This window comes from Rhinolophus sinicus, chromosome 17 (genome assembly GCF_057876585.1).
Source record: "Rhinolophus sinicus isolate RSI-liver-muscle chromosome 17, RSI-T2T, whole genome shotgun sequence".
Lineage (NCBI taxonomy): Eukaryota > Metazoa > Chordata > Mammalia > Chiroptera > Rhinolophidae > Rhinolophus > Rhinolophus sinicus.
The window spans coordinates 156,133,811-156,160,535 of NC_142517.1; the positions used below are offsets into that span (position 1 = coordinate 156,133,811).

The following is a 26,725-nucleotide window of genomic DNA, read 5'->3' on the forward strand; positions in this document are numbered from 1 at the left end:
TGCACACTGTTAGCTAACACAAAGAGGGAATAAAACAATTTGTTGTGTGCATAATAAATGAAACTTTTAGATTAAAAAAGAAAAATAAAAGGGTGAAAGAAAATAAAATGGGTAGCATGTTACCCTTATAAAGTCTGCTACGATGGAATTCATAATATATAGGAACTATCTCATAAAAATCTATTCTCTCAAAACATTATTTTAAGAAGCAAAAATTTTCTTTTTAAAGCTATAACATATTAGTTTTTCTATTATGGATAGTGGAGAACAGTTTAATTTTTAGCAAACCACAAAATACATTTCTTTTAATGGCAGGTATGAAAAGCAATTGTGACTTGCACGTATATGAGGAACATTACAGAAATAACGGTTATACCAATCAGTGCGGAGACACTGGTTTCATCCAGCGTCATGGCAGTCTTATACCACTTCAATGCTTCTTTAACTTTTCCTTGTAAAATCATTTGGTATCCAAGTTCTGTAGCATATTCTGATTGCTGAGGGGTTAAACTGAAAGCTCTTTCTAGTAATGTTTGAATTTTTTGAAGAATGAGTTGACTACGTCCACACTAAAAAGAAAAAAAAAAAGTTAGTCTAGAATACTTCCACTCAGACGGAAGGATTATATTTTTTCTAAAGATACATATATTATTTGTACTTCACAGAAGCAAAATTAAGAAAAATAAGTTATTTAATAACCAAAGAAAAATAAAACGTATTTTTACTATCTAGACAGTGCAGCACGAAAGACTTTATAGCCTATCAGAACTTATATATCCTAACGAGTAGTGCTTTTAAAGAATAGCAATCTTGAAAAGCATACTTTTAATGATGTTGCTGCACAAGCATATTTTTTAGAACTCTTTTCAAACTGTCCCATGATTGCTTCACAAATTAAACAAGAAAGTCACTTCTTTAAGGTTAAATATATATTTTTACTGAATCGAAAACTAGGGTAAGGATCTCCTTTCCCCCTAAAGACAAGGGTGCTACTCCTGAAATAGTTTAAAAGATCATGCCTTTGAATCCTCTTAAAAAAAGCTTCAAAAATATTTTAAGAAATGGCAATGCTGCTAGAATATGTAACTTTTGAAGACAACAATATTTAAGAATAAAAGACTTACTAAACTGTTTGAATTTTCGTAAACTAATGTGTCTGGCAATAGGTAAATAAAGAGGGTAGATATACCCTCAACACAAATTTTTGTAACAGCAGGAATTGTTTTTCTCTAAACTCCATACCCTCTGCAATCTTTGTTTTTAAATGAGAGAATTCAATTTATTCATGTCATTTAACAAGTAATATCCTTGATTTTTTTCCTTCAACTTTATATTGATTATTTTACTTACTTATGTGCACCTTTTTCCTTTTTTTCTTAGTTTCATTAAGTAACTTTTCAATCCTCTCATTTCAGCTTTGACTTCAAGATTCTGCTGTATTTTCCTATTCTATTCCCAATTACCTTCTTTTTATTGGGTACTTGTAATAGGAACATTTCTGCACTACTATAAAAAAGTAAGAGATCAACCATCTTCCCCACCAAAATAGTCTATCACCCGCATTAAAACTTTGTGCAAATGGTTTTTAAAAACAAAACAAAACACAACTTTATTCATAAATCCTATGCTATTAATACAATAAATCACTTTCAATTTCCTTTTCCTGGAAGGCACTTCCCTATCCTTAAAGGCTCAACAAGTGCAACCTCCTCCATGAAGCCTCCGTAATGGCTTCTTATAGTTGAAAACTGTATCTCCTCTAAACTGCCTTTCTTAGGAACGTATCACGTATTTATATATGTATTGTATTTTCACTCTAGGCTGTATGCTCTTTGGTGCCTTGACCTTTGTGACTTATTTTCTATTCTCAGTTACAGATGACAGAACTCTGGTACATAGTAGGCAGTCTTACAGTTCTGCTGAAGGCTATTGTGATCTTATAAAAAAGTTGAGCGTTCTGTGGTTCCATGGCATCCAACGCATTTCCTAAGCTTTCCAGTGTGGTTGCAGCCTAAAACAAAAATATCCAGTATAATTTTAAAATAAACTAAGGAAAAAAGGGACCATAATAAATGATACACAGACTAATGAAATCTTATGTTTCAAGATTTATTTAAAATTTTTTTAAAAAGCTCAGTAATTATCAACAAAGAACTGAGATTTAGAATGTGTTTATTTAATGTTGAACGGAAACTTTTGGGTGGGTAAAGATACCCATAATACTCAATTAACTGTACAGCCAAGCTCCCTCTCCAATAACTAATTCATGACACAAATGAGCTAAGAATAACATATTTATAAACATTAATTTATGTGAAATCAGCTGTTGGATTACCTGTATAGCCTGGCTTATATTTAAAATAGTCTCTAGAATAGAAAAATCATTAAGATACGTAGTATTAAATAATTTTAATGCCTGGAAAATTTACTGAATAGTTGCCCCTACTAAGATTTTTTTAATGTTTATGAAAGTAAACGTCACATTAACTAATTTAACCAAACTGAACACAATCCAAATCTACTACTTGTTATAATACTATTTGCTTCAGACTGAGTTTTGGCATTCCATAATCCAGTATATACTCAATTTGTGTTCACTACTAGAGAAACATGTACCTTATTATAAGGCCCAACGGATTTCATCCTAAGCCCATTTAGCTTATGCAAACTTAATTAAAATTTTAAAATATTATGAATTATATTTTGCATTTGTAGTATACTATCCCCAGTATTCCCAGTTACATTAATCATATAGAAAACCACATATACTATAATTAATGACCCAAGGAATTTTCAAAGGTAATTTTGACTGTATCATGTTTTTACTTTACTAGCTGATTTAAGAAGCTCACCTCTTTATTAAGGTAAAAACTACCATGACATACATTCTAAAAGAGCACTTCAAGTTTCTAACGTAAGTTCATGTGTGTCTGTAAACTACATATATTTTTAATACAGGAAAGTTAACTAGTACAATAAAACTTACCTTCTTTATATCCCCTTCCCTACACAAATAGTAAAGAGCCAGCATTCTTAGTGCTTCCACATTTTGTTTATCTTGAAGAATCAACCTGCAGAAAAAATTTCACTTAACGTTGAAACTTGTACATTCTCTTATTTCAGGGCTTGAAAAGTTAGTTTGCAGGTCTGACTATTCCACTGTCTAAATAAGTAATTTCACTTAGTAAAATGACCTCTCCTTCATGAAAATTATCATTCTCATTATTTAAACTAAAAACACTCTGAATCTTAATTTTTAATAAGTTTAAAAAGATATAGATTGGACCAATCTCATGAAATCCTGCGGCAATCCTAAAGTATTGGCTAACCATACACAACAGTAGATTAAAAGAATAATTCACCTTGACCAGGCGTATTTATTACAAGAATTTCAGGAATGCAAAGATGGGTTAAACATTAAAAAAATAAATCTGTTAATGTAATTCACAACAACATTAACAACATTTGGATAAAAACAAATTAGAAAATATTATGAAAAATATTCTATTAATAATAGGAACAACCTCCCCATACCAAGAAGATATTAACTTAGTAAAAAATCTGCAAAAGCTATAAAAATTCCTATAAACTTTACTCAAGGACATTTAGAAAAGGAACTGAACAAACGAGGTCACACTCTAGGTTTCTTATGATGGATGGTGTGGTAACACTGAATTACAAGTTCCTGTTTTTTCACCCTTCCTGAATATGTGCCTTCTGCCATGTAACTGAGCAGTTTCTCCTACAAATGCCACAGTGTACTTTACTGCTCCTTGACTACGGACCCGGGCATTTATTTCTCTTGTATCGGCCAATGGAATGTGGGCAGGAGAGGCAGTGTGCCATGCCTGAGTTTCAGGACCACAACAGGCTTTTGCTAGTCCTTTTGCATCTTTGCTATCACCACGAGGAGAGCTTCTTCTGGGTAGCTGCTACTCTATGACTTGAACCCAGGGGAGAGCACACATCGCTGACCAGATACAAACTGCAACCAGGTGCCACGCCCACCCAGCCGGGTCTGAAACTTGATGCAGAGCCCCAGTCAAGCCTGACCTAGATCGGCCCATTCTAGAGGACCCACACAGAAGTTATCAGCAGAATTCCTTAGCAGAAGAATTTGGCAGTGTCTCAAACTTTTATATGTGTATACCGGAGGCAGAGACTGCAATCTGTCTCCTCAAATCCATTTTTCCCTTATTAGCTTGGGCACGTGGCTAGCCAACATTGCTCAGCCATCTTTGCATTTAGATGTGGCCAATGTGAGATGAAGCAATATATGCCATTTGTAGGCCTGAGCTTTAAAGAAAAATGGAATGGTTCCTCCACACTCTCCCCTTCTACCAGCTAGATACCAGTGTGATGAGGTTTTAGAAAAATAGCAGAGTTGCAAGAGGTCCCTTCATGATAGTGTGGAGGAGGGCTGTCTGATCAACAATAATACCCACCCAAAACAGTCACATCTAACACCAAAAATTCTACTGTATTAAACCATCAAATGTCTATATCCTTTTTTTTAATAGAAGCTTAGCCTTCCTAACAAATACAATAACCCCTCATTTAGGAAACCATCCTTCAGAAATACTACTATATCTGTATAAAGATTATATGTGTATGTACATGTGTGTTCACTGTAATGTTTAGAACAGTGAAAAATTGGAAACAGCCTAAATGGCTACCAATGGGGAAAGATTCAATAAACTGTATGTTCACTGTATAGGATGCTATTCACTGTTAATAAATAATCAGGTATATCTGTGTGAATGGATATAAAAGGATATCCATGAAACACTAAGTTAAAGAAAAATCAAGCTTAACACCTATAATGAGTCTATATTTAATTTTACAGATGTCCCCCAAAATATATACATGTTTTTATATATTATATAAATAATCCCTTCCCCCTCCCCCCTCCACATTGCCTAGAAAAGAAATCTGGAAAAATATAAACATCAAAAAAACATCAAATAGTTACCAGTGCCCAAATTGTAGCCTCCAAATAACATTTCCCACTAAAAAGGATGAGACAGCTCTAGATATTGGCTGATACCCATTTGGGGTAGTAATACACAAAATGACCCTGGTATATCTCGCCATACCAAGTAGCAAGGAAACTATCAAGGACTGCCAGGATCACGTCAAAGGACTCAACTAATTCGACAAGGCTACTCATGGCCATAGATGAGACAATCTGAGCAGCTATAGTAACTGGAATCATTAGAAACACTCAAGTTTAATCTACGTCATACAAACAAACAAATCTAAACAACGAATCGATTACTGAAGATGCTAAGGAATTTTTTTGTTTGTTTTTTTTGAAACCCAGAAATAAAGGAAAAGACTCAAACACTTATCCGATTTTTCTTATATGAACTGTAACACTAGATAATCAATCAGTAGGTTAGAAGTTTTTCTTTGTCGAAGTATTCCAGCTAAGAAATGAAGAAAGAACGGTATAAGCAAAGAAAGATGATATAACCATACTGTAATCCTAAATCAAGCACCTGGGTATTGAGCACAAATTGCTCTTAATATCACCAAACAAGAGACAAGCAGAGATTACGTCCCTTTGATGGAAGAACACTTCACCACTTATGAAGTAATTGCCCCCTTCCCCCACAAAATTGAACATGAACATAAACCACTAGATCCACTACTAATTTATAGGAAATAGGATAAGCAACCAGTTTTACAGTGTATGACAGACAATCAACACAAATCATCTCATGGAAAACCTGTAAGATAAAATACTGGTTTCTTTCACTTAAAAAACAGCAAGAAGAAAAAGAGAAAGGAGAGGGAGAGTCAGGGAGAAAGAGGGAGAGTAGGAGGAAGAGAGGAAACCCCTCCAATGACTTCACACTGCAGAAGAAAAACCAAATTCCTTACAATGGCCAACAAGACACGTCAGGACCTGGTACCCCTGCTCCCTGCTCCCTCCTTCCCTTCTGCTCTGACTTCACTCTAGTCAACTACTCCTTCCCTCTCCTCAGACATATAAGACATACTCTTGCCTCAAGGTCTTCATACCTGTTTTTCCTTCTTTCTGCAAACGTTCTCCCAGATATCTGCATAGTTTGCTCCCTTTGCTCAAATACCATCTTCTCAGTGAGGCCTTCCCTGACCATACCATAAAATCAAACCCCCTTCCCCTACTCCCCATTTCACTTTCCGGTTTTATCTTTTCACTATAGCACTTATAAATTTCTAATATGCTACATAATTTCTCATTTGTTCTGCTTATTCTGTGATTCTTCTCATTTGAATACAAGCTTCATGAGGGCAGGGGTATTGCATAAAGAGTGTCTTAGAACAGCTGCTCCGATATTTATGTAAATCAATAAATCAGTTTTAAACAATGCAATGTTAAATTTTTCCTCAATTCTACATTGTTTGGAAAATCAGATTTAAAAAACCTTGTGATAAACAAAAATACCCAGAGATTTTCTTTTTTTCTCAAAATTATAACCCGATCCAAAGGTACTTGTGTCATCTTTTTTTACTTAACCTCTGTGCTATCTCAATCGTCTGGTCCCAGTCCTGCAAGGCTAGTTGTAGTTTCATTTTCTGTACAAAAGCAGGAAAGAAACTTGGAAAGTTCACAATTATCTGGTTCACAGTCTCCAGAGCACCGGAATAATTCTGACGCATCTCAAGGCATTGTGCCTAATGGGAGAAAAAAAGTGACATCAAAATTGTGATCGTATATACTAAGGTTCTCATAACAGTTACACTGAAACAGGCAGAAAACTAGTGTTTAATATTTTCTGTTTTTGTTTTCTGACTTTTCTGTAAAGAACAGTTATCACTTTTAGAGTGAGAAAAAAGTTTTTATTATAACAATTTTAAAATATCACAGAATAATAAAAACGTTATGTAAGTGATTTTGTTTTAAAATCCGCTTTTAAATACCAGAGAAATATGATTACAGGATGAAATTGTTTAAAATGGTTTTAGAAACACCATAAAATGTTTTTTTTTAGAATAGAAAATTGATCTTTTCAGAATAAAATATTTCCTGGATACTTACTAGTAGTGTCTAAACTAGGAGATTTTAAAGAATAAACAAAGTTCATACAACTCCCTCTACCTCAACACTTTCACTACTAGGAATTATTTTAAGGAAATAATTGAACCACAGTAAATAAGGCCACAAAGAAGCATATACATTATATTTATGGTAGAATTAGAAAAAACAAAAATAATCGAAAATGTCCACATAGGATTTATTAAGGCATATCTATGTAATAAAATTTTAGGTGGCCATTAAAGTGATTATGTAGATGTGCAGATTAACATTTACTGACATGAAGATATGTCACTTATAATAGTTTGACTATTTGTCTCCAATGGTGATATTTATTTTTTATTCAGATATCATTGTATTCTGAAAAAATTTTTTAACAACATCCATTTGTTAATTTCATAGTCAGAAAAAATAAAACTATAAATATAATGAGCGCTTTAAGAACACATAATGAGCCATATTTATCACATATCAGACTTAAAAATTTGCTTCTGGATCTCCTTTAGGAATAAATTTAGTCCTGGAATATCTCAGTTCAAAATGAGTAACCAGTCTCAATAGATGCACAGAACTGCAACATGTTCTTGAAATTAGTTTGAGATTATATTCCCATATAACTAAAGGAAAATGTGAGAATCATCCAAAGATGTCACTATGTCAAAATAAACTAAATTTCTTAATAATTGACAATAATAGCAAAAAGACTAATGTAGATAATTTTTTAGAATTACATATATCCTTGAAGTTTGCCTAAATAGCTGGTAATGTAACATAATAAAATCATGCAAAAAGGACCACATCTAATACTTTCTTGGACCATCACCTCCAATATGAATGTAGAATACCATATTAAATGAAACTAAATTTGCTGAGTATTTGGTTCATATTCCTAGTTGGAATTAGACTATGCAACCCTCCTGCTGCACTTACACAACAAAAAAATAAATAAATACATGACTGAAATGGGTTATATCAGAAAAAGAATTTAAACCAACCTGAACTATTGGAGGAAAAAGGGAAATCTCTCCTAAGCTGCTTATATTAATGCCTGAAATAGCCTTACCCTAGAAGATTATCAACTAGCTTTTTTTTAAGGAATAGAGGGGAGAAACAATCAAGAAAATTTTTTTTTAAAAACTAGCTACATGTGCAGTTCCTCTAGCCTGAGTAACTCGCTGTGCTGGTGGCAAATATCTGCACAAGCTCACTATGCAAAAATCAACAGGAGCAACGTGAGGCCATTAACAATACCCAAGACACTAATAATCCTTTTTTATCCCTTCAAATGACTGCTTATCTAATAGAAAGTTAACATATGAATGTAATTTATTTTTTCTGAGTAAAAAAAAAAAGTAAGGTGTTCAGAAAGCATGAATGGGATTAAAGTAAGGATCTGAATTAAACATTTCTACCCACCAATGATTTTTTTTTTTTTTTTGTCTGTACAGCTTTTATTTTAATGAGAAAGTAATCAAATCTATGTACACTCTAAAAACAGTGGAAATGGTGAGTAAAAAGGCCCCGAAGTCCATCAGGGTTGGGGACAGAGGACGGGCCAGGCGAGCACTTCACCTGGAGTGCACCCACCTATATTTCTAATGACTCTGCCAACTGCTCCTCCTTCACAATGTAAGTCCCATCATATTATTGCTCTTTTCACTGGCTGCCTGTCTACTTGATTCAAAATAAAAGCCAAAGGCTTTATAAAATCATCCCCGTCTCTCCTCATTTCCCCTGTGCCCACCTGCCCACACAGCGCCTTCATTCCCTTTAGTCTTCACTACTGCTCTCCCTTCATTCATTCCCTTTAGTGCCTGGCTTTCTAGCAATGCTTTGAACGTGCACTAAGGTATTTGAACTTATTATCTCCTCTATTTGTAATGCTTTCCGCCAGGTGTTCACAGGGCATTAACCCTCACCTCCTATAAATAAATCTTTGCTCAACTGTTAATTTTGTCTGACCATGTAACTTAAAATTCCCCAGCTCCACTTCTCCCTCTTCCCCCGATTTATTTTTCCATTGCACTGTTCATCTTCTAATATACTATATACAGTAATTTACTTCCTTATTGTGTTTATTGTCTGTCTCTACCAGATTATAAGCGCCATAAAAGCAAGAGGTTTTATTTTGCTCAGGGTATCCCTAGTATCTGGAGTGATGCCTCACATATATTAGACACACTATAAAGGTTTGGTTAAAAAAAATAATATAGGAACCACCAACACCAATAACAACAACAAAAACAATTAAAATAAGAATTTGGTACGGAATGCATTTCTCTGTTCATTGTCCTATACAAATGCAAGTCCCTCCTACAGTTGAGAGTTGACAGAAGTAACATGAAAATTACTATCTTTTTTGAGCTATTTAGTTTTGTTGGGTTTCAGCTATATTATGAATAAATTTTAAAACATAATTTATTTATCCTAACTGCAACTCACCTTACCCATCAGAGCAAAAATGTCATTTCCATTTTGTAATCCCTCTTCAAAATATCTTAGTGCTTTTTTAGTATAAGGTTCTTTTCCTCTCGTAATATCAAGCCATGCTTTCAAAACCTGTCCCTGTAAAATGAAAAATTCTAATCATATTTTCATTTTGGGGGAAATGAAAAAAGCAAGTATTGATGAAAGAGGCAAACCTAATGTCATTTTTTAAAAATTAGTAACAAAAACCACTCTATCAAATAATGTTACAAACAATAAAACTCTGCAGTAAAATGGCTTTCAAACCCTTGCCAGTCTAGAATCTTGGGGACTATTACGAACGTTAGCCTTTAATATTACTACCGTTGTTTCCCCGAAAATAAGACAGAGCCGGACCATCAGCTCTAATGCATCTTTTGGAGCAAAAATTATAATAATATAATATAATAGCAGGTCTTATATTAATTTTTGCTCCAAAAGATGCATTAGAGCTGATGGTCAGGCTAGGTCTTATTTTCAGGGAAACACGTTATTGTGCTCAATGTCAATATGAAGAAGCTTGTGAAATATTCCATTACTTTTAAGTAATCAATATTCTTATCTGTGACTTTGCCAGTAAATTATTATTAATAGTTAAACATAATCCAATACATAGAGAAGAGTTCGTGACCTCTTTTTGGGCAAATAGACTAAATGAACTAAGATGGAAAAATAGAAGGGCCTTGTTTACATATATTAAAGTTAAGATAATTTGGTAAAGATATCCTTTAATCTCTGTGACTAGTTTCAAATGAAAAGATAAATGGGCTCAGAAATTAAAAAGTGAAGAATTCATGGAATTTTACCTTCAGAAATGTTAGTGAGCCAATGAGCTGTAAGGTTTATAGGATTAGAAAGATGAAAACAGGTTGATTTTCTTTTTGTCAAATAAAAATTGTGAAATCTGCTTTATCAAAAAAATTCTAGGTTACTGCATTAACTTAGAAATATTTAACTATTTACCTCCCTGCAGTTCACCTGAAAAGACAGACACTACTACTAAAATGATGCTACCCTGACTCACTAGATCAGTGTCCTATTTAAACCATTTCAACTGCTGTCTCCGTGGATGATTCCCAATCTTTATTTCTAGTCCAGTACCTCTTCTAAACTTTTCTCGTCTTTTCCCAACAGCGCATCTACAATCCCCATCTCACTATTCTCCAGAGCCTGAAATATAGCATGTCTTCAGCCAAATACATTACCTCCCTTTAAGATTACTTTCTCATCCCAATGTAGTTTCCATTCATGGTAACCAGTCTCTGAATTGTCCAGGCTTAAAAACCTCAGAGAGACATCCTTGATAGTTAACACCTTAATATCTTTCCCACACTATTTACAATCAGTTGACAAGTCTTGTGGGTATTTAATAATTCTCAAATTTGTACCCACTGTACAATATTTAATGTAGGCCTTCAAAATCTTCAGCCGGAAAGCACTACCTTTTTTGGGGGGCTGCATTCTAGTTTCTCCCCATGTTAGTTCATCCTATAAACCATTACTAAATTTATCTTCTGAATATGTACTCTGATAATATCACTGTGATGATTAAAAACCTTTCATGGTCTTTCAATACCTACCAAATGAGATACAAATATTTGTACTTAGCCATCAAATCATTCCATTTGCCCCAACCCATCTCTCCAAGCTTTTCTTCCACCCACTTCATTTATGTACCCCATGTTCCCATTAAATGTGAGATTCTCATTGTAGTCAGAACCAACACATATCCTTGATATACTCATTCCCATCTCTTACTTCCCACCTTGGGAGTTAGCTACTTCCCTTTTCCATAATCTTTGCCTATGGAAACTGTATCTTTCAGGTTTCAGCTCAAATGCTACTTCCTTCAAGAAAGTCTCCTTCATTTTCCTAACACTAACAGATGTGGTCTCTCCTTAAGTTCTTAAAATAGTGCCTAGTACAAAGCAAGCAATAAATGTTAACTATTACTTTCTTGCACATTTTAATCACACCTATCTCACATCATTGGTAAATGTTCTCATAACATTCGCTGGGCATATGCTCCATGACACTACTAGACAATTCGTTCATGAACGTAAAGTTTATGTACTCCTCATCTTTGCATTATTAACAATGCTAATAATGGTGCCTTGTATCTAAGCAGTTCGATAAGGAGAGTGGGAGGGGAGGAAGGGAAGAAGGGAGCCAGAGAAGTATCTTTTTAAGAGTTAATAACTAGCATAAAAATAAGTAACCTTAGAGAACCACAATTTTCTATAAAATATTAAAATAAAGCTATTACTTATAAAGTGGGAATAGAGTGGGCAATAACAAAGAATTAAACAGCAGATACTATTGAACATATAAATGTTTCCTTTAACATTACTATTTCAAAATTGAAAAAACAGCTACCTCTTTACTACCATTTGACATTTTGATCATTCTGTCAATATACTCTCTCGCCTTATCGTGACGACCAATATGCCATAAAAATAAGCCAGCATGGTACAAAGCTTTTGGTCCTGCTTCTTTACGTTGTTCCTTCACTTTGGCATCTGATTCCAGAATAGCTTCTCTATCTGGGAGGGAAAAAAAAGATATTAAATAAAAATTAAATTGTAGGTCGAGTATTTATAATAGGTCAGATGAGTAACAGAGGAAGGAATTAAGTGCCTCTCTCTATAATAGCACTGTCTAATAGAAATAAAATGCAAGCCACATACGTAATTTAAAATTTTCTAGTAGCCACATTACAGAGGTAAAAAGATGCCAGTAAACTTAATTTTAATATTACCGTCTATTTAGCCCAATAAAGCTAAGTTATTTCAACACATAATTGATAAGAAAATGGTTGAGATGCTTTGCATTCTTTTCTTCTTACTAAATCTTTAAAATTTGGTATGTATTTTACTCACACCACATCTCATTAGATGCTAAAATTTCTTCAGAAATACTTGACTTGTATTTAGATTTCATAAAATATATAGTTGAAAAAGAGATTCTTTTCCTCGTTCCAAATATAACTTCTCTAATAATGAATCAAGTTATCAGTTTTAAATTTAAAAGTAAATGAGGATTAAATTAAAAAGTCAGTTCCTCAAACTAAATACAAGTGCTCGACAGCTCCGCGTGGTTAATGACCACAGTAATACACACTGCAGATCAATAGTTTGTCATTCCCAAGATGTAAAGGCTATACAAGCAATTTTTTAGAATAATAAGACTTGAACAAATTAGCAATGGTTTTAAAATGATACAATTATTAGGGGCAAACCTAGGACTATTACTCAAATTACCAATTTCCCTAAGCCATTTCTAAAATATAGAAACATGCCAGGCTACTGTCACAGTCCAGTGAAAGGTAGTATAATTACTGTTACCTATATAGTTTAATACTGACTGCTCCCTTAAATAGATGTTCTACTTCTAATAACTCTAATCACTTCTATCAAATCTATTATATATGACTATGTGCCTAGGACACAAATGTCAATTAGATCCAAATCCTGGATCAAATCAGAACGTGGATCAATTATGCAGGAAGGAAGAAGAAATGTTAAAGTTGAGGGCTGTGATTCTAACAGACTCTACCTTTCTGGAAATAGCTACCAAGGAAAGGTATGTGACTCTTCCTTTTAACACTGATGATACAAATTTAAATTTAAATGTGGAATTACCAAGGTACAACTTCATGACATTAGGAAACAAAATCATTCCTGGAAGGTTACAGGTTGCTTGGCAAATAAGACTCCTCTGCCCCCCACTTCCTATGCATATACCTTCTTGAACACCTTCAGAAAATTTTTTTTAAAGAATCATGACAGAGTCAGAAAATAACTCATTAGGGCAGGAGCAGGAATTGTAGTTTTCTGCCCAGCTTTCTATCAAGTTCCTGAGTCATAAGTTAGCTGTGACACCATCTGTATGGGGTTGGCTCTTGCCAGATCTCAGCTCAAGTTCTTACTACATCATAGCCCCTTTCTATTCGCGGCTTACATCAGTATTCAGAATGTGCATGAACAATCTAGGCAATACTGATGGACATCCGTGCCCCTCCTGGACTCAAGTCCACTCAGCATCATCTATGGTGGAAAGTAGAGTCAGTACTGAAGAGTCTCTAAGCAATATTTCTGCCTCCATATTTTTAGTGTGTGGAAATCACATTTCCCAAAAGAACCAATACTGTTAGGAATAACTAATTAAATGAAAACTGTGATTCTAGGAAGAAAATATTTTATACTAATTTTTTTTTTCTTTTAAGACTTACTGGTACAGCTCTCCTATGCAGATTCTCTGCTCCAGCTACGCATACTCCTGCTGGAGCAGAGAGAAAGAGGATCCCCAGAACAGTCTAATCCTGAACCACCCCACGTATCTGCCCATGGATTTCCCCTTTGACAAATACACTTTACACTGAAATCGTATGTGTCCTTCAAAGACCACATTAAATTGCCATCTTTCACAAAGCCTTTCCAGGCTACTCCTATGGTTAATAGTATAGTTGACCTTGAAACAATGTGCCCCCCCACCATGAGGTTGTAAATCTGCATATGACTTTTGACTCCCCCAAAATTTAACTACCCTGTTTCCCCAAAAATAAGACCAGGTCTTATATTAATTTTTGCTCCAAAAGACATATTGGGGCATATTTTCAGGGGATGTCTTATTTTTTCATGTACAACAATCTACATTTATTCAAATACAGTCATGTCATCTTCTTCTGGAACATCGTCATAATGCACTAAATCATCTGGCTGATGATTTTAACTGGGGCGATTTTCGGGGTCGGTTTTATTTTCTGGGTAGGTCTTACTTTCGGAGAAACATGGTACGAATAACTAATTGTTGACCAGAAGCCTCCCAGATAATATAAACAGTCAAATAACACATACTTTGTATGTTATATATACTACATTCTGTATTTTTACAATGAAGTAGGCTAGAGAAAAGAAAATGTTAAGAAAATCACAAGGAAGACACAATAAATTTATAGTACTGTATTTACTGAAAAACCTCCGTGTATAAGTAGACCCATGTAATTCAAACTGGTGTTGTTCAAGGGTCAATTGTACATAACATTTTCAATTAATTATGGACTCGTTTTATTTCTTATCATTTTAATAACATTAGAATTTAATCTCTGATTTTCACATTTTCTTTTCTTAACTAGATCATAAACTTGATGTTATAGATCACTTCTTATAATTCTTTCGTATTTTCTAACTATATTTGGATAAGTCCTTCACAGAAAGTAAGCATTTAGTTGTTAGATTTGTTTACTTACTAAACATATCAATGTTTTAAACAACTTTTTACTGATTTGTGCAAGTGTACATGGGCTGAAGGGGATACGTAATACTTTGCTTAAGAAAAATTTATTTTCTGATGTTTAAGGACCCATTCTAGGGCATTTGGCTATGGTTAAATTATTTGAAACAAGACCTATATTTATAACTCTATTAGCAGTTACTGGGTATATATGGAAAAATACAATGTTATTTCTTCTTTATTACCTATAATTCTGATATTCTTCTGCTACAGCCATTAAGATACACTATATATTAAGACAGTTCACAAAATTGTAATTGCTGGTGTATGCATAAAGTTCCTTTTATAATGCAGTCACATTTCCCAACCTAATACTGGATAAAAATTTATTAAATATCTTCCAAGAGTTAGCCCTCTTAGGGAATATAAAGGCCTTCAAGAAGCTTAAGATTTAGAAGAGAGAAACTGTATATAGCTATTTGCACATAGGTTATAAAGCAAGCTGGCTGCTGCGGAGCAATTTACATACACACCGGTTTTGGCTTTTTTTTTTTTTTTTTTTTGGTTTTTCTTTAACAATTGCTAATATACATTTACCTTACGTTAACTCAAACAATTCTTATGTACAAATGAAACTTCTGTTATAGGATATAAGGAATATGAAAGATACATATTGTGTCTTATATTAACATACATATTTTTTGTGCTTGATAAACTTATACTCTTGTCAAGAAGATAAAACACATATGATATATAAAGTACCTACAGACAATATTAATACAGTATAATCAGATTGAATGCTGTGGTAATTGAGAAAAATCAAAATAAACTGAGTAGGAAAAATTGTCCTAAGCATCGCATTTAAATACTATACCTGGATTAGGACTCATTTTATGGGCGTATATCAGTGCAAGTAGAGAACAAAGTGATACATCTTGATTCCTTTTAATAGCCTCAAATTCTCGAAGAGCTTCTTGAGTTTTACCTGAAAATCAAAATTATGATGTGAAAAATTATTCTTAGTGAAAAGCAAGAATTTAAAAAATATGTAGCGTGTTAAATAATTAGCACATACCTTCCATTAATGTACCATAGGCATGGTAAAACCTGAAGACTGGGTCATTACCATACCTCTTAATTCCTTCACTGGCAACAAGTAACACGTGATGGAAATACCTCTCTTGACAATAGTAATTAATCAAAGTCTAAAAGAAAGTAAGAACGAAACATTACAAGGGGATTCTGGTGTTCTGAAATATCTAAGACGCAGATATTAATCTAAAATCTTGAATAATCTAAAATTTAGATAATGTGATTTTTTTTCTTCCAAGTTCCTTAAAATATTGTTAAAGTATAGCACTTAATACTAAGGAATGCAGAACACAATGAACACAAAATTACTGAAATATCTCAATGTTTTCTAACAATTTCAATCTTTTTTTTTTTCTAAATCATTAGGCCAATGTCTCTGTAACTTTTACTCTGCTTCCCTCCTGTTCTCTAGTCCCCTTTATAGCCATGTTTCTTGAAAGTGTCATCTGTACTCTGTCTCCAAGACCCTCAGGACACATCTCAGTAACGTGCAGTTCTCCTCCAGTGGCCCCTCCCTAAGGTCGCAAATGACCTCTTAGTTTGTCATAACTAAGGATACTTTTAATATCATCTTACTTGACTTCTGTCCAGAATTTAATATCACTAAGCATATATAACTCTCTTGAAAGGCATAGGCAAGCTATCATAAAAAGGACATGAATTTAAAAGCAAAAAGACCTGGTTTCAAATTTCTGGTCCATCTTATAGCACTTCAGTTTGCTCATTTCTAAAATGCTGGTAGCCATTTACAGGTCTCCATAAGGCTCAATTAAGACATCATATTGTAAAACTCCTATTCTGAGAAAAGAAAAAAAAAGTTCCTCCTAACCCCATGTGCTGATGAAATACAAAACCATGTGACCAGCCAAGACGTCTCATCTGAACTCCAAATTCATCCTTCCCTTTGCCCCGCCGCCCAAACTAGACATCAAGTCATGGAATCCTCCCATTCCACTTGCCTAGCCCCTAAATCTAACCAGTCAGTGGGTTCTTCTGTTTCTCTAGCCTACTTCCCATTCTCCATCCCTATTACCACTGCCTTGGTTCAAGTCAGATTGTTCAGTCCAACAAATATTTACTGACTGCCTAGTACCAGGCACTGGGCTAGGTACTGTGAATACGAAAATGAATAAGACATGGTGGCTCCTGCTCCAGAAATGCTTAAGTTTTCAAATGAGACTAGAATCTAAGAAAACTGAAATACAATGTAGTAAATGCAAGAAAAGAGCTTACAAGTTGCTTTGGTAATGTAGGAGAATGAGGATCAGGTGTGGGTGGGATGGAAGTAAAGGGAAAGATCCGTGAGGAGGATTTCAGAACTGACTCTTGATTTGCCAACTCCTACCTCCACCTCCACACACATATAACTCTTCCTAGTCCCCTTTCAAGATTCTTGAGGAAGACACAGGAGTTAGCCAGGCAGAGGAACTGAAACAACACAGATAAAAATCAGCAATGAAACACAGGAATGGGGTGGGATGGGGAGGACTAAAAGTCATTCCATATTTTAGAGCAGGGATCGGCAAACCATGACCCATGGGTCATATCTGGTCTATACCTGTTTTTGTAGGGCCAGCAAGCTAAGAGCAGTTTGTACATTTTCAAATAGGTTGAGAAAGAAAAAAAAGAAGAAAAATATTTCATAGCATGTGTAAATTATATGAAACTCAAATTTCAGTATCCACAAATAGTTTTATTGGAACAAAGCCACACTCATGTGTTTAATAGCATTGTCTATGGCTGCTTTCATGCTACAATGGTAGATTAGATGTCACAGAGACTCTATGGCCCGCAAAGCCTAAAATATGTACTATTTGGCCGTTTATATAGAAAGTTTGCCATTCCGTTCTAGAGCCTTAAGGCTGGGATTATTGGATGACAAAGTTGGAGAAGAAGGTAGGGTCAAGAAATGTCTCATGTTAAGTTGAGACATCACTCTAGTCTAAGCGATGAGGAGTCACGTAACAGTTTTTAGAATGAACGGGTTTTTATTAAAGAGTTCATTTCGGTGGTAGTACAAAGCACAAATATAGGTGATGGCAAAAATCTACGGGGATGGGGGAAGGTTTCACAGGAAGATACGTAAAAATTCAGACACACTATCAACTATCACTGCCAAACTGTCCTCCACCCACTCATCACCATCTAACACAGCTCACATTTTATTTATCTGCTTACTGTCTGACTCCTCCTACTCAAATGTAAGCTCCAAGATTGGGAGAGGTTTACTTAATTTTATTATCGCATGGCCTATTATCTTCAGGGCTTAGAACAGTGCCAGAAACATAGAGGCATTCAGTAAATATTTGATGAATTAATTTCATTAAGGTTTTCTCCAGCCTTAAACTATAAAATGAGTGAAGGCCGGGACTGTTCCGTTCTGCTCATCACTGTCTCCAGCTTCTAGTGGACACATAGTGAGCCCTCCATCAGTATCTGCTGAGCGAATGAATCAGTGAACAAATGAATGGAGATCATCATCCTAAAAAGAAACTTCTTTCATTTTCAAGTCTTATGTATTTGTTTTCGGATCATCGTTTCTTAAGTGGACTGTCATTAAATATGCGATGAATGGGTGAGTCGGTGATAAATTAAGACCATCACCCTAAAATAAAGACAACTCCATTTTCAAGCCTATGTCTTAAATTGTTTTCATATCCTTTTTCCATGCTCCTTTTACTGTCCAACGGGCTAGCTGACGCTCCTTTCTTGTAAGTTACTAAACATCGCCCCCGGGAGGCGCAGTAGGTGTCCTGTGTTGAGCAAGCTTTCCGAGCCAACAGCAGACAAAAGTAAACGTAAATACAACTACGTGGGATAAGCACACTAACGGCAAGTGGGAAAGCCGCGCGCTGGGAAGGTTGCCCGACCTCAAGGTTCCAAAGCAGGGCCCACGGAGGTAGACCAGGTGATGCAGGCTACGGGGCCGCCCCGCCAGGCTGGGGTACCGAGCGAACCACAGGAGCCAGACACTACAGGTTAATAATGCCCCGGAGCAGTCGGCCAGCGCTCTCCCCACGCCCCCGCCCCCAGCTGCCCGCCAACCTCAAAAACACGTCCGACACCCGCCCGCTCACCTTTAGCCCCTGCGAGTCCATATCTTCCCAGGGGCTGGGCCGCGGGCCTCCACCGCAACCCAGAGCAGGAACTAAGGGTCAGGGACCGCCCGGGAGGCCCAAACCCCACTCTCGCTCCTGACGCGGCGGAGGGGCGGGATGAGAAGGAGCCGAGCGGCCATTGGCTGCTGGAGGGAGGGGGCGGGCCCTCACTGCAGGGATTGCAGGGAGGAGGCGGGGCCCGGCCGAAGGGGCTGGGCCGGCGGAGGCTGGGTGGGTGGGCTGCGGGTGTGGAAGGGGGCGCGACCAGGATGGTGGGGAAGATGAAGTCAACCAGGGAAACGGCCTTTGGAGGACAGTGGGTGGACGGGCCGAAACTATGGGACTTAGGCATAAAGGAAATAGAAGAGTAAGTTGGAAAACGGGCAATCTGTTTCCCAGCTCTGGTTACAAAGAAAGGCACCATTTTCTACACGTTTGAGTTGAGGCTGATTCCCGCAATGCGGCTATTTTGAAGGCCTGACCAGCATAAAGGAAAAACCTTTAACTTCCACGTGTAGTATCGGTATTATGGCCACAAGGTGGCGGCAGAAAAATCACAGGTTCTTTGAAGAAGGGGAGGGGATGCTCTTCTTGGGCTCATCTTTGCAGGCATTGCTGCAATCCAGTGTTTGTTGTTAAAATGCACATTAAATTACTCCCCCCCATTTTTTATACCCCTGATAATGAGAGGGACACGTTTTTTTCGTTTTTTTTTAAAAATATGATATTGCTGATTTTAAGCTGACAAAATTAATCTCCAGGCAAATTTTAATTTTTGTTGCCTTGAGGCATCTCTGTCAGCTGCTCACAGATTTCTTAAGTTGTTCAGAGAATTAAATTGAAATATAATGGATTAAAAGATTTCCTACTTCTGCTTAAAGATATTTTTTAAACATCAGTTAATATTTGAGGTGTAAATGACTTTTGTACAATCTTTTATATGGAGTCCAAATATTGATCCTAGTGTTAATTATATTATTTCAGTTGATGTGTTCGTAGTTGCCTTAATCAGACTTTAAATTTGTTGAGCAATCAAAGAACATTAACTTCAATAGCAGGTAGGCTGGCTCAGGAATGACAATCTTGAGAGAAGTGGTGGCTACTCTCCTAGTCTTCAAGGTTAGACAATATTTCTCATTGGCTTCCCATTAAAGAGCATTCCACTCAAAGACACACATTATTTTCATGAGGATTTTTTGTTTGTTTGTTTCCAACAGTCATAGGCAAGCTAAAGATTTGTGGTGATGGACAACTGGAAATACCTGCTGGTCTGATTCTCAAAGCAGTGGATTCATCTGCATTTGGTGTGCAACAGAAAATACCACAAGCTAAGGTTCTTGTCAAAATATATAATCTTGAACTGTATGTTTTTGGTTACTAGTAAAAAGTTCATCTGGAAGAAAATAGCTAAGGATCATGGTTAAAGGAACAAAGGATCAAGCTACCTTTCTGAGATCTTTAAAGTCTAAACATTGGAAGGCTGCACACTTAAACCATATTGATTTAGCCCTTTATAGAATTTCCTTCATTGAATTTTTCCCCAAGGTTAAATTATTTAGCAAAATATACCAAGCCTGGCACTCAATGAGTGATTGTTGGATGAAAACTACTTTGGAAATTTGGTTTGACACTCCTGGTAACCTGATGTTCCATAGATGTGAGAAGTTTCTTTTGGATCTCAGGCCAGGAAAACTCTGTCTTCCTGCCCCCCCCAAACAACAACAACAACAACAACAACAACAACAACAGCAACAAACTGATGTATTCCTTAGCTCAAACATTTCTATTGGCTCACTTTTGCTTACAGACTTTTGAGTCTGGCATCTAAGACCCTTTACCTCATTGTTTTTTCAAGCCTTATCTGCTATATGCCGCTTCACAGAGCCTTCATTCCAGGCAAATGGGACAACCATTCCTTCTTCCAGGAATGCTATCCCCTACTCGGCTCGGAGCTCTTTCTTCATCTGAGAAAATCTACTCTTTCTTCAGAGTTCACATCAAATCTCATTCTCTATGAAACCTTTAAGGATTACCATAATTGAATGGATATGTGAGATTGCATGATATAATGGCGAAAATATGGTCTCCCATACTTGAGTTGGAGCTCCTGTTACGCTACTTACTTTTGTGACACAGGGAAGTAATTTTCTGAGCCCAATTTTCCTTATTACTAAAGAAACTAAACACCTAAAGATATGAAAATTTCCTGATGGAGGAAAGGCATTCTATAACCAATAATTTCCATTAAATTCATAGTGCTCTGTAAGATTTAACAACTTGTATATTTTTGATGTTATAGTTATGGTGTATTTGCTTGTTCGTTTGTTTGCTTAATTTTCTCTATTAAATGGTGAGTGCTTTAAGGCCACATAGTATGGTGCAGAGGGTAACAGCTTAGTCCCCATGGAATATTGCACACCATAGAAGGGAATGGGTTCTTGCAATCTGTGGCAGCACTGATGAACCTGGAGGGTATTGTGCGGAGTGGAGTGTCAGACAGAAAAAAAAAACAAATACCATTTGATTTCATTTATATGTGGAATCTAAAGAAAAAACAAACAAACTCATAGATACAGAGAACATTTTGTGGGTTGCCAGTTTGGAGGGGTATTTAAGGGGTGGATGAAAAAAGGGGAAGGGATTAGTACAAATTGGTAGTTATAAAATAGACATGGGGATGTAAAGTACAGCATAGAGAATATAGTCAATAATGTTGCAACCACTATGTGTAGTGCCAGGTGGGTACTAGATTTATCAGCATGATCATTTCATAAGTTATATAAATGCCTAATCACTACACTGCATACCTGAAACTCATAAAACATTGTATGTCAGCTGTAATTGAAAAATAAAAAAAATATTTAAATACGTACCATACTTTGAGTCTCATATCAAACATGGTGTCTAGTGATGTAAAAAAATAAGGTGATTGTCATCACTAATTGTTGCCACACAGCAGCCTACCCGTCTGTCTCCTCGTACCTGCCCCTAAAGAAAGGAGAGTCTGTGAGAAGGATCCTTTGAGGGACTTTGCTTCACCTTTGTGCTTACATCTTATGTCTCCCTGTTTGGCCCCAAAAAGATGGCTGGCTAGTCAAAGACGGGTACGATTCCCTATGGGGAGGACAACCCAAGCCAGACACAGCTGCGTGGGGACCATCTGGGGTACTCGCTGGGTCGATAGAGGTGGGCACAGCCCCCACCTTCCTCCGGCTAAGGAAAGCCTCTGCCTCTGTGGCTGCATTCCTTCCCACAACCTGGGGAAGTGGCTCAATGATGTGCTCTCCATCTATTCATATGTATAAAGACTTTGTCCCTTGGGGAAGTACTTATCCTGAGATTTAGGTTCCGCTGCCTGCAGGCAAGAGTGATTGGCTTAAATCAGTTTCCTTTTGTAATGTATGGGATTCACAGATCTTGAGATTGACAAGCTTTACTTCTTTTACTTCCACACCTAACTAATAAAAGCCATGTGTTGGCCCGATTTGGGGCTCAGTCCCTGAGACTTGAGTCCCTTGGCCCTGCTTGCACTCTACTCTTGTCCACTGTCTTTCTTAACCTTGTGCCGCCCTTCTTGTTTCCCACTGTTCTTGTCATGCTGGACGTGACAACTCATCCCTTAAAAATTCTACAATTTTATTCATTTAAGTTAGGGAGAAGACAATAATGGTCAGTCACTTGCTTTTCATGTTTGTTTTGCTAAATGATACTATGGAGAAAGTTGAGGAAGTGGTCTTAGTTCTAACAATGTACTGTTTATTCCTTCATTCGCCAAATATTTAATGAGTGCCTATGACAAAAGACAAAATTCTTGTCCCTTCCCTCATAGAGTTTAAAGTCTGGTAAAGATAGACAGACATTGAATAAATATTCACAAAAGGAAATGAATAAATTACAAGTAGTGACAGCTTTAGTAGCTGTATTAGGAAGTGCAATTAAACAAGAGACTGAATCGAGTGGTCTCTGCCCAGGGTCAGAGATTATACATTCATATCACTGGTTATAGTCCAGGGAATCCTTCCACTCAATTTCTACAACTGACTTCTTTTAGACTACTGCATGATACTTTACTTTTCTTTAAAGATACCTGAGCAGTGCAGATATCTGATAGCTAAGGACTTCTGACAACAGGAAATTTGCTTCTTGTTAAGCAAGAATCACCAGGTATGTGAATGTTTCTACCTCACATATCATGACAGAGACTTACTAGGAGAGTTATTTTTTTCTAGGTTTCCTTGGCAATGTCTTGACATTTTATCTATGCAAAAGTAGGAGATAGAAGACACAGAAAAAAAATACATTTCAAAAGATTCTAGTATTTTGAAATAAAAAATTATTAAACGTGTATAACTGTGATATATAGAACACCTTGATAAGATGCTGTCTGCCTTTCCTTCTACTCCTCTAAAGAATCTTTTCTAGTTGATAGAAAAAGAACAAAGGATAGTGCTAACTCTCCCCTCTGCCTTGTGTGACTTTAAGGCAGAACGTACATCATTTTAGATTTTACTCACTTTGGTCCTCGTTCACATCTGAAAAATCTTACCCAATATAAATTCACACTGCACATCTTTTTAGATACTCTATTATTTCTGGAAGTACAATAACAAGACCTCTGTTCTCATTTTTATCTTAAGGTTGAGAAAAAGCAGGCCTTAGCTTTCTAGTTGTCTGATTCTTGATAACTTTGTTTATGGCAGTGTTGCCAACTAGTCACCAACACTCCGTAGAGGCAATACATACTAATGTAAAATGTTGAGTTTGCAAAAAAAAAAAGGAGGGAACAGGGATATCATGCGAAGGAAACTTGAAGTTATGCAGGATGCTACACTCTAGTGTGATAGTCCTTGGTTATATGTAACATAATTTTTCTCACTCATCTTCCATTCTCTGACTTTTCCATTTGTCAATCCCTTCCCTAAATTCATTTCAGCATCTGTGTGTTAATAGCCACTGTATATCACCTCTTCATTTAATTGCCACTTCCCAGGTTGTCATTCCAAAATGCTTGCCTTAAATGGCTCTTATTCCCCCAGTGTGATTTCTTCATCTATAAGATGAACATAGGGGAACATATATCTTTATAGATATATGTTTTTGAATTCTTTGGGTAGATACCCAGAAGAGAGATTACTGGGCCATATGGTAATTCTATTGTTAATTTTTTGAGGAACCTCCATATGTTTTCCATAGTGGCTGCACCAATTTACATTCCCACCAGCAGTGTATGCATTATACACCATGACCAAGACATGGAAATAACCAAAGTGTCCTTCTATAGATGAGTGGATGAAGAAGATGTGGGACTACGTATATACAGTGGAATATTACTCAGCCACAAGAAAAGATGAAATACTGCCATTTGGGACATGATGGAGGGATCTTGAGAATGTCATGCTAAGGCAAAATCAGTCAGATGGAAAAAGTCAAGAACCATATGATTTCACTCATATGTGAGATATAAAACCAAAAGCAACAAAGAAACAAGACAAACAAATAAAAATTCATAGACACAGACAACAATTTAGTGGTTACCAGAGGGAAAGACGGGACAGGAAAAGTAGCAAACGGTAAAGGGAGTCAAATATATGGTGACGGGAGGAATACACAATGCAATATACAGATGGTGTATTATAGAATTGTACACTTGAAACCTATATAATTTTATTAACCAATGTTACCCCAATAAATTTAATAAAAAATAAAATAAACATATCCTGACTAAAAGAAGGGGGGGAAATAAGAAATTAGATAATAAACTAATCAGAGAATCACTTCACACTGACGCACAGGGCATTCCCTCCTCTTGAAGGTACCTCACTCTATCTCCCTCAGGAAGAGAACTTTTCCTGTTCAGAGCTATGGAGGCACAGCTTGTTTCCCTCTGATGGTTGAGGAGATTTTTTTTTCACCCCAACGTATCCAGATTTTCTTTCTTCACATTCAGCTCCTAGTTTTTCATTTACTGGATCCTCCTCATTGGCTCTACCACTTGTCTGAATTCAAACAGCTTGGGCTCACACCCTGCTCATAAATCTATTTATGACTGGCCTTTCATTTGTGGCAGTATATGTATATTTTACCCCACATTTTTATTTGGAAAAATTTCATACATAGAGAAAAGTTGAAGAGTCCAGTGGACACCCTGTACACTCACCAGCAGAGAAGTTGCTGTTTTGTCTTGCTCTCCATATGTTCTGTTTTCCTTGACTTGTGTACATCACTGGGTCATTAGTATTTTTGTAGCTGGGTGGGTGGAAGCAAAAGACTTTAGCACTGAGCTGCCAAATAAGGTAGCCACTAGCTACAGAGGACTGTTTAAATTTACATTACAATTAATTAAAATGAAAGATTAAATTAGGCAGTTGCACTGTCTACATGTCAAATGCTCAGTATCCACATGTGGCTAGTGGTTACTGCATTAGACAGCATAGTTACAGGACGTTTTCATTATCTCAGGAAATACTCTTTTATAGCACTTCAGAAGACTTTTGGATCTTTTGCAAAATACTAAGTTTATTAAAGAAATGAGTCTGGTTTTCTTGGTGGGGAGGAGGAGTCAGAGCAGTGCGTCTGAGGCAAGAGAGGGAGGAGCACTTTCCAGAAATGGAGACCAGGACAAAACCTAATAGGGTCCTGTAATTTTGGGGAATCCACCCCCCGATCTGTGTCAGTGCACTCAGAAGGAGGTGCAACCTCAGATAAAAGATTGCACGGTGTGCCCAGCAGAGCTGCGTCTAGGACACTGACCTCCAGGATCCACTTTAACTTAGAAAACAAGGATTTCAGCAGAGGCCATGATGGACTGGAGGATCATTTGCTGAACACTGTGTAACCCTCTTGAATTCCGGTTGAGTCCTGGGAGGGAAGGCTGTTATACTACTGAGTGAGAATTAATTTCCTGATAATCCAATGGAACTAATGCTCAGCTTTGGATTTTATTAGACTTAAAAGAATAAGAAGAAATAGAAATGTCTTGCACACATCTAAACTTTGGGATTGAGTTTCAAACCCATTTAAAAATAGTGAAAATTGTCTTTGATAATTATTTTAAATTATATACATATGTAGGTCATGGATAGCAGGATTAAATGGGCAATCAGAAGTTCAGGTGGGAATATAACTTTAAAATATCTGTTATACGTTTAAGTGGAGAGATTGAGGAGGCAGTTATTGGGGCATGGAGTTCAGAAAACAGTCTGGACAGATTATACAGGTTTGGAAATCTTCAGAATATAGATGCTATGTAAAATCATTAGAGAGCATGAGATCACAAAGGCGATAAATATAACTATAGTACTATAGTCAAGCAATGATGAGCTCCTGAAGGCCTTGAAAGTAACCAGGTTACCTACCACTAAGCCAGGGTTTCCCAGACTCGCTGATCATGTGATTCTTTTGGGGAGATTGTTATAGCTTTCTCCTAGCCCATTCTAATTCAGCATAACTCAATGGGCATTTTCAAGTCCCTTTCTGGGGATTCTGATTTATTTTGAGGTGACACTTGGAATTGTAATTTTAGCTATTTCTCTGGTAGGTTTTTAGAATTAGATGAGCTTTTCAAAAAATTGCTCTAAAATTGTTGAAAGGTAAGAGAGGTTATATAATAGGCCCAGAGACTTGGAGCCCACCATACTGAAGTTATCCTTGGATTTATTTGGGCATTTAGTGAATAGCCGGAGAGAATGCCATAGAAATACTTAGGTTTTGGCATGGGGAAAGTGGAATGTCATAAAGTCCTAAGACATACCTGGCTGGTTTCATACTAAAATTTGTGTAATTAACTGCCTGAGTTTTATTTTAGCGAATTATA

At 36.3% G+C, this 26,725-nt stretch overlaps 1 protein-coding gene across 3 annotated transcripts in view; it reads right to left on the minus strand.

Moving 5' to 3' along the window:
• The window catches only part of TTC21B (tetratricopeptide repeat domain 21B), a 65,295-nt gene extending 46,263 nt beyond the window's left edge, over positions 1–19,032 (minus strand). The window contains exons 1-10 of one of the 3 annotated variants that reach the window (XM_074337306.2): positions 18,892–19,018; positions 17,048–17,242; positions 15,798–15,927; positions 15,597–15,707; positions 11,867–12,033; positions 9,467–9,589; positions 6,506–6,663; positions 2,987–3,071; positions 1,913–2,011; positions 377–569 (exon numbers count right to left, since the gene is read on the minus strand). In XM_074337306.2, the coding sequence (XP_074193407.1) occupies positions 377–569; positions 1,913–2,011; positions 2,987–3,071; positions 6,506–6,663; positions 9,467–9,589; positions 11,867–12,033; positions 15,597–15,707; positions 15,798–15,804 (943 nt within the window). In that variant the 5' untranslated portion in view covers positions 15,805–15,927; positions 17,048–17,242; positions 18,892–19,018. Of the gene's footprint in view, positions 1–376; positions 570–1,912; positions 2,012–2,986; positions 3,072–6,505; positions 6,664–9,466; positions 9,590–11,866; positions 12,034–15,596; positions 15,708–15,797; positions 15,928–17,047; positions 17,243–18,891 lie in introns of all 3 variants that reach the window. The other 2 variants (XM_019727338.3, XM_019727337.3) reach the window with 2 other exon arrangements.
• Positions 19,033–26,725: the final 7,693 nt, after the last annotated feature.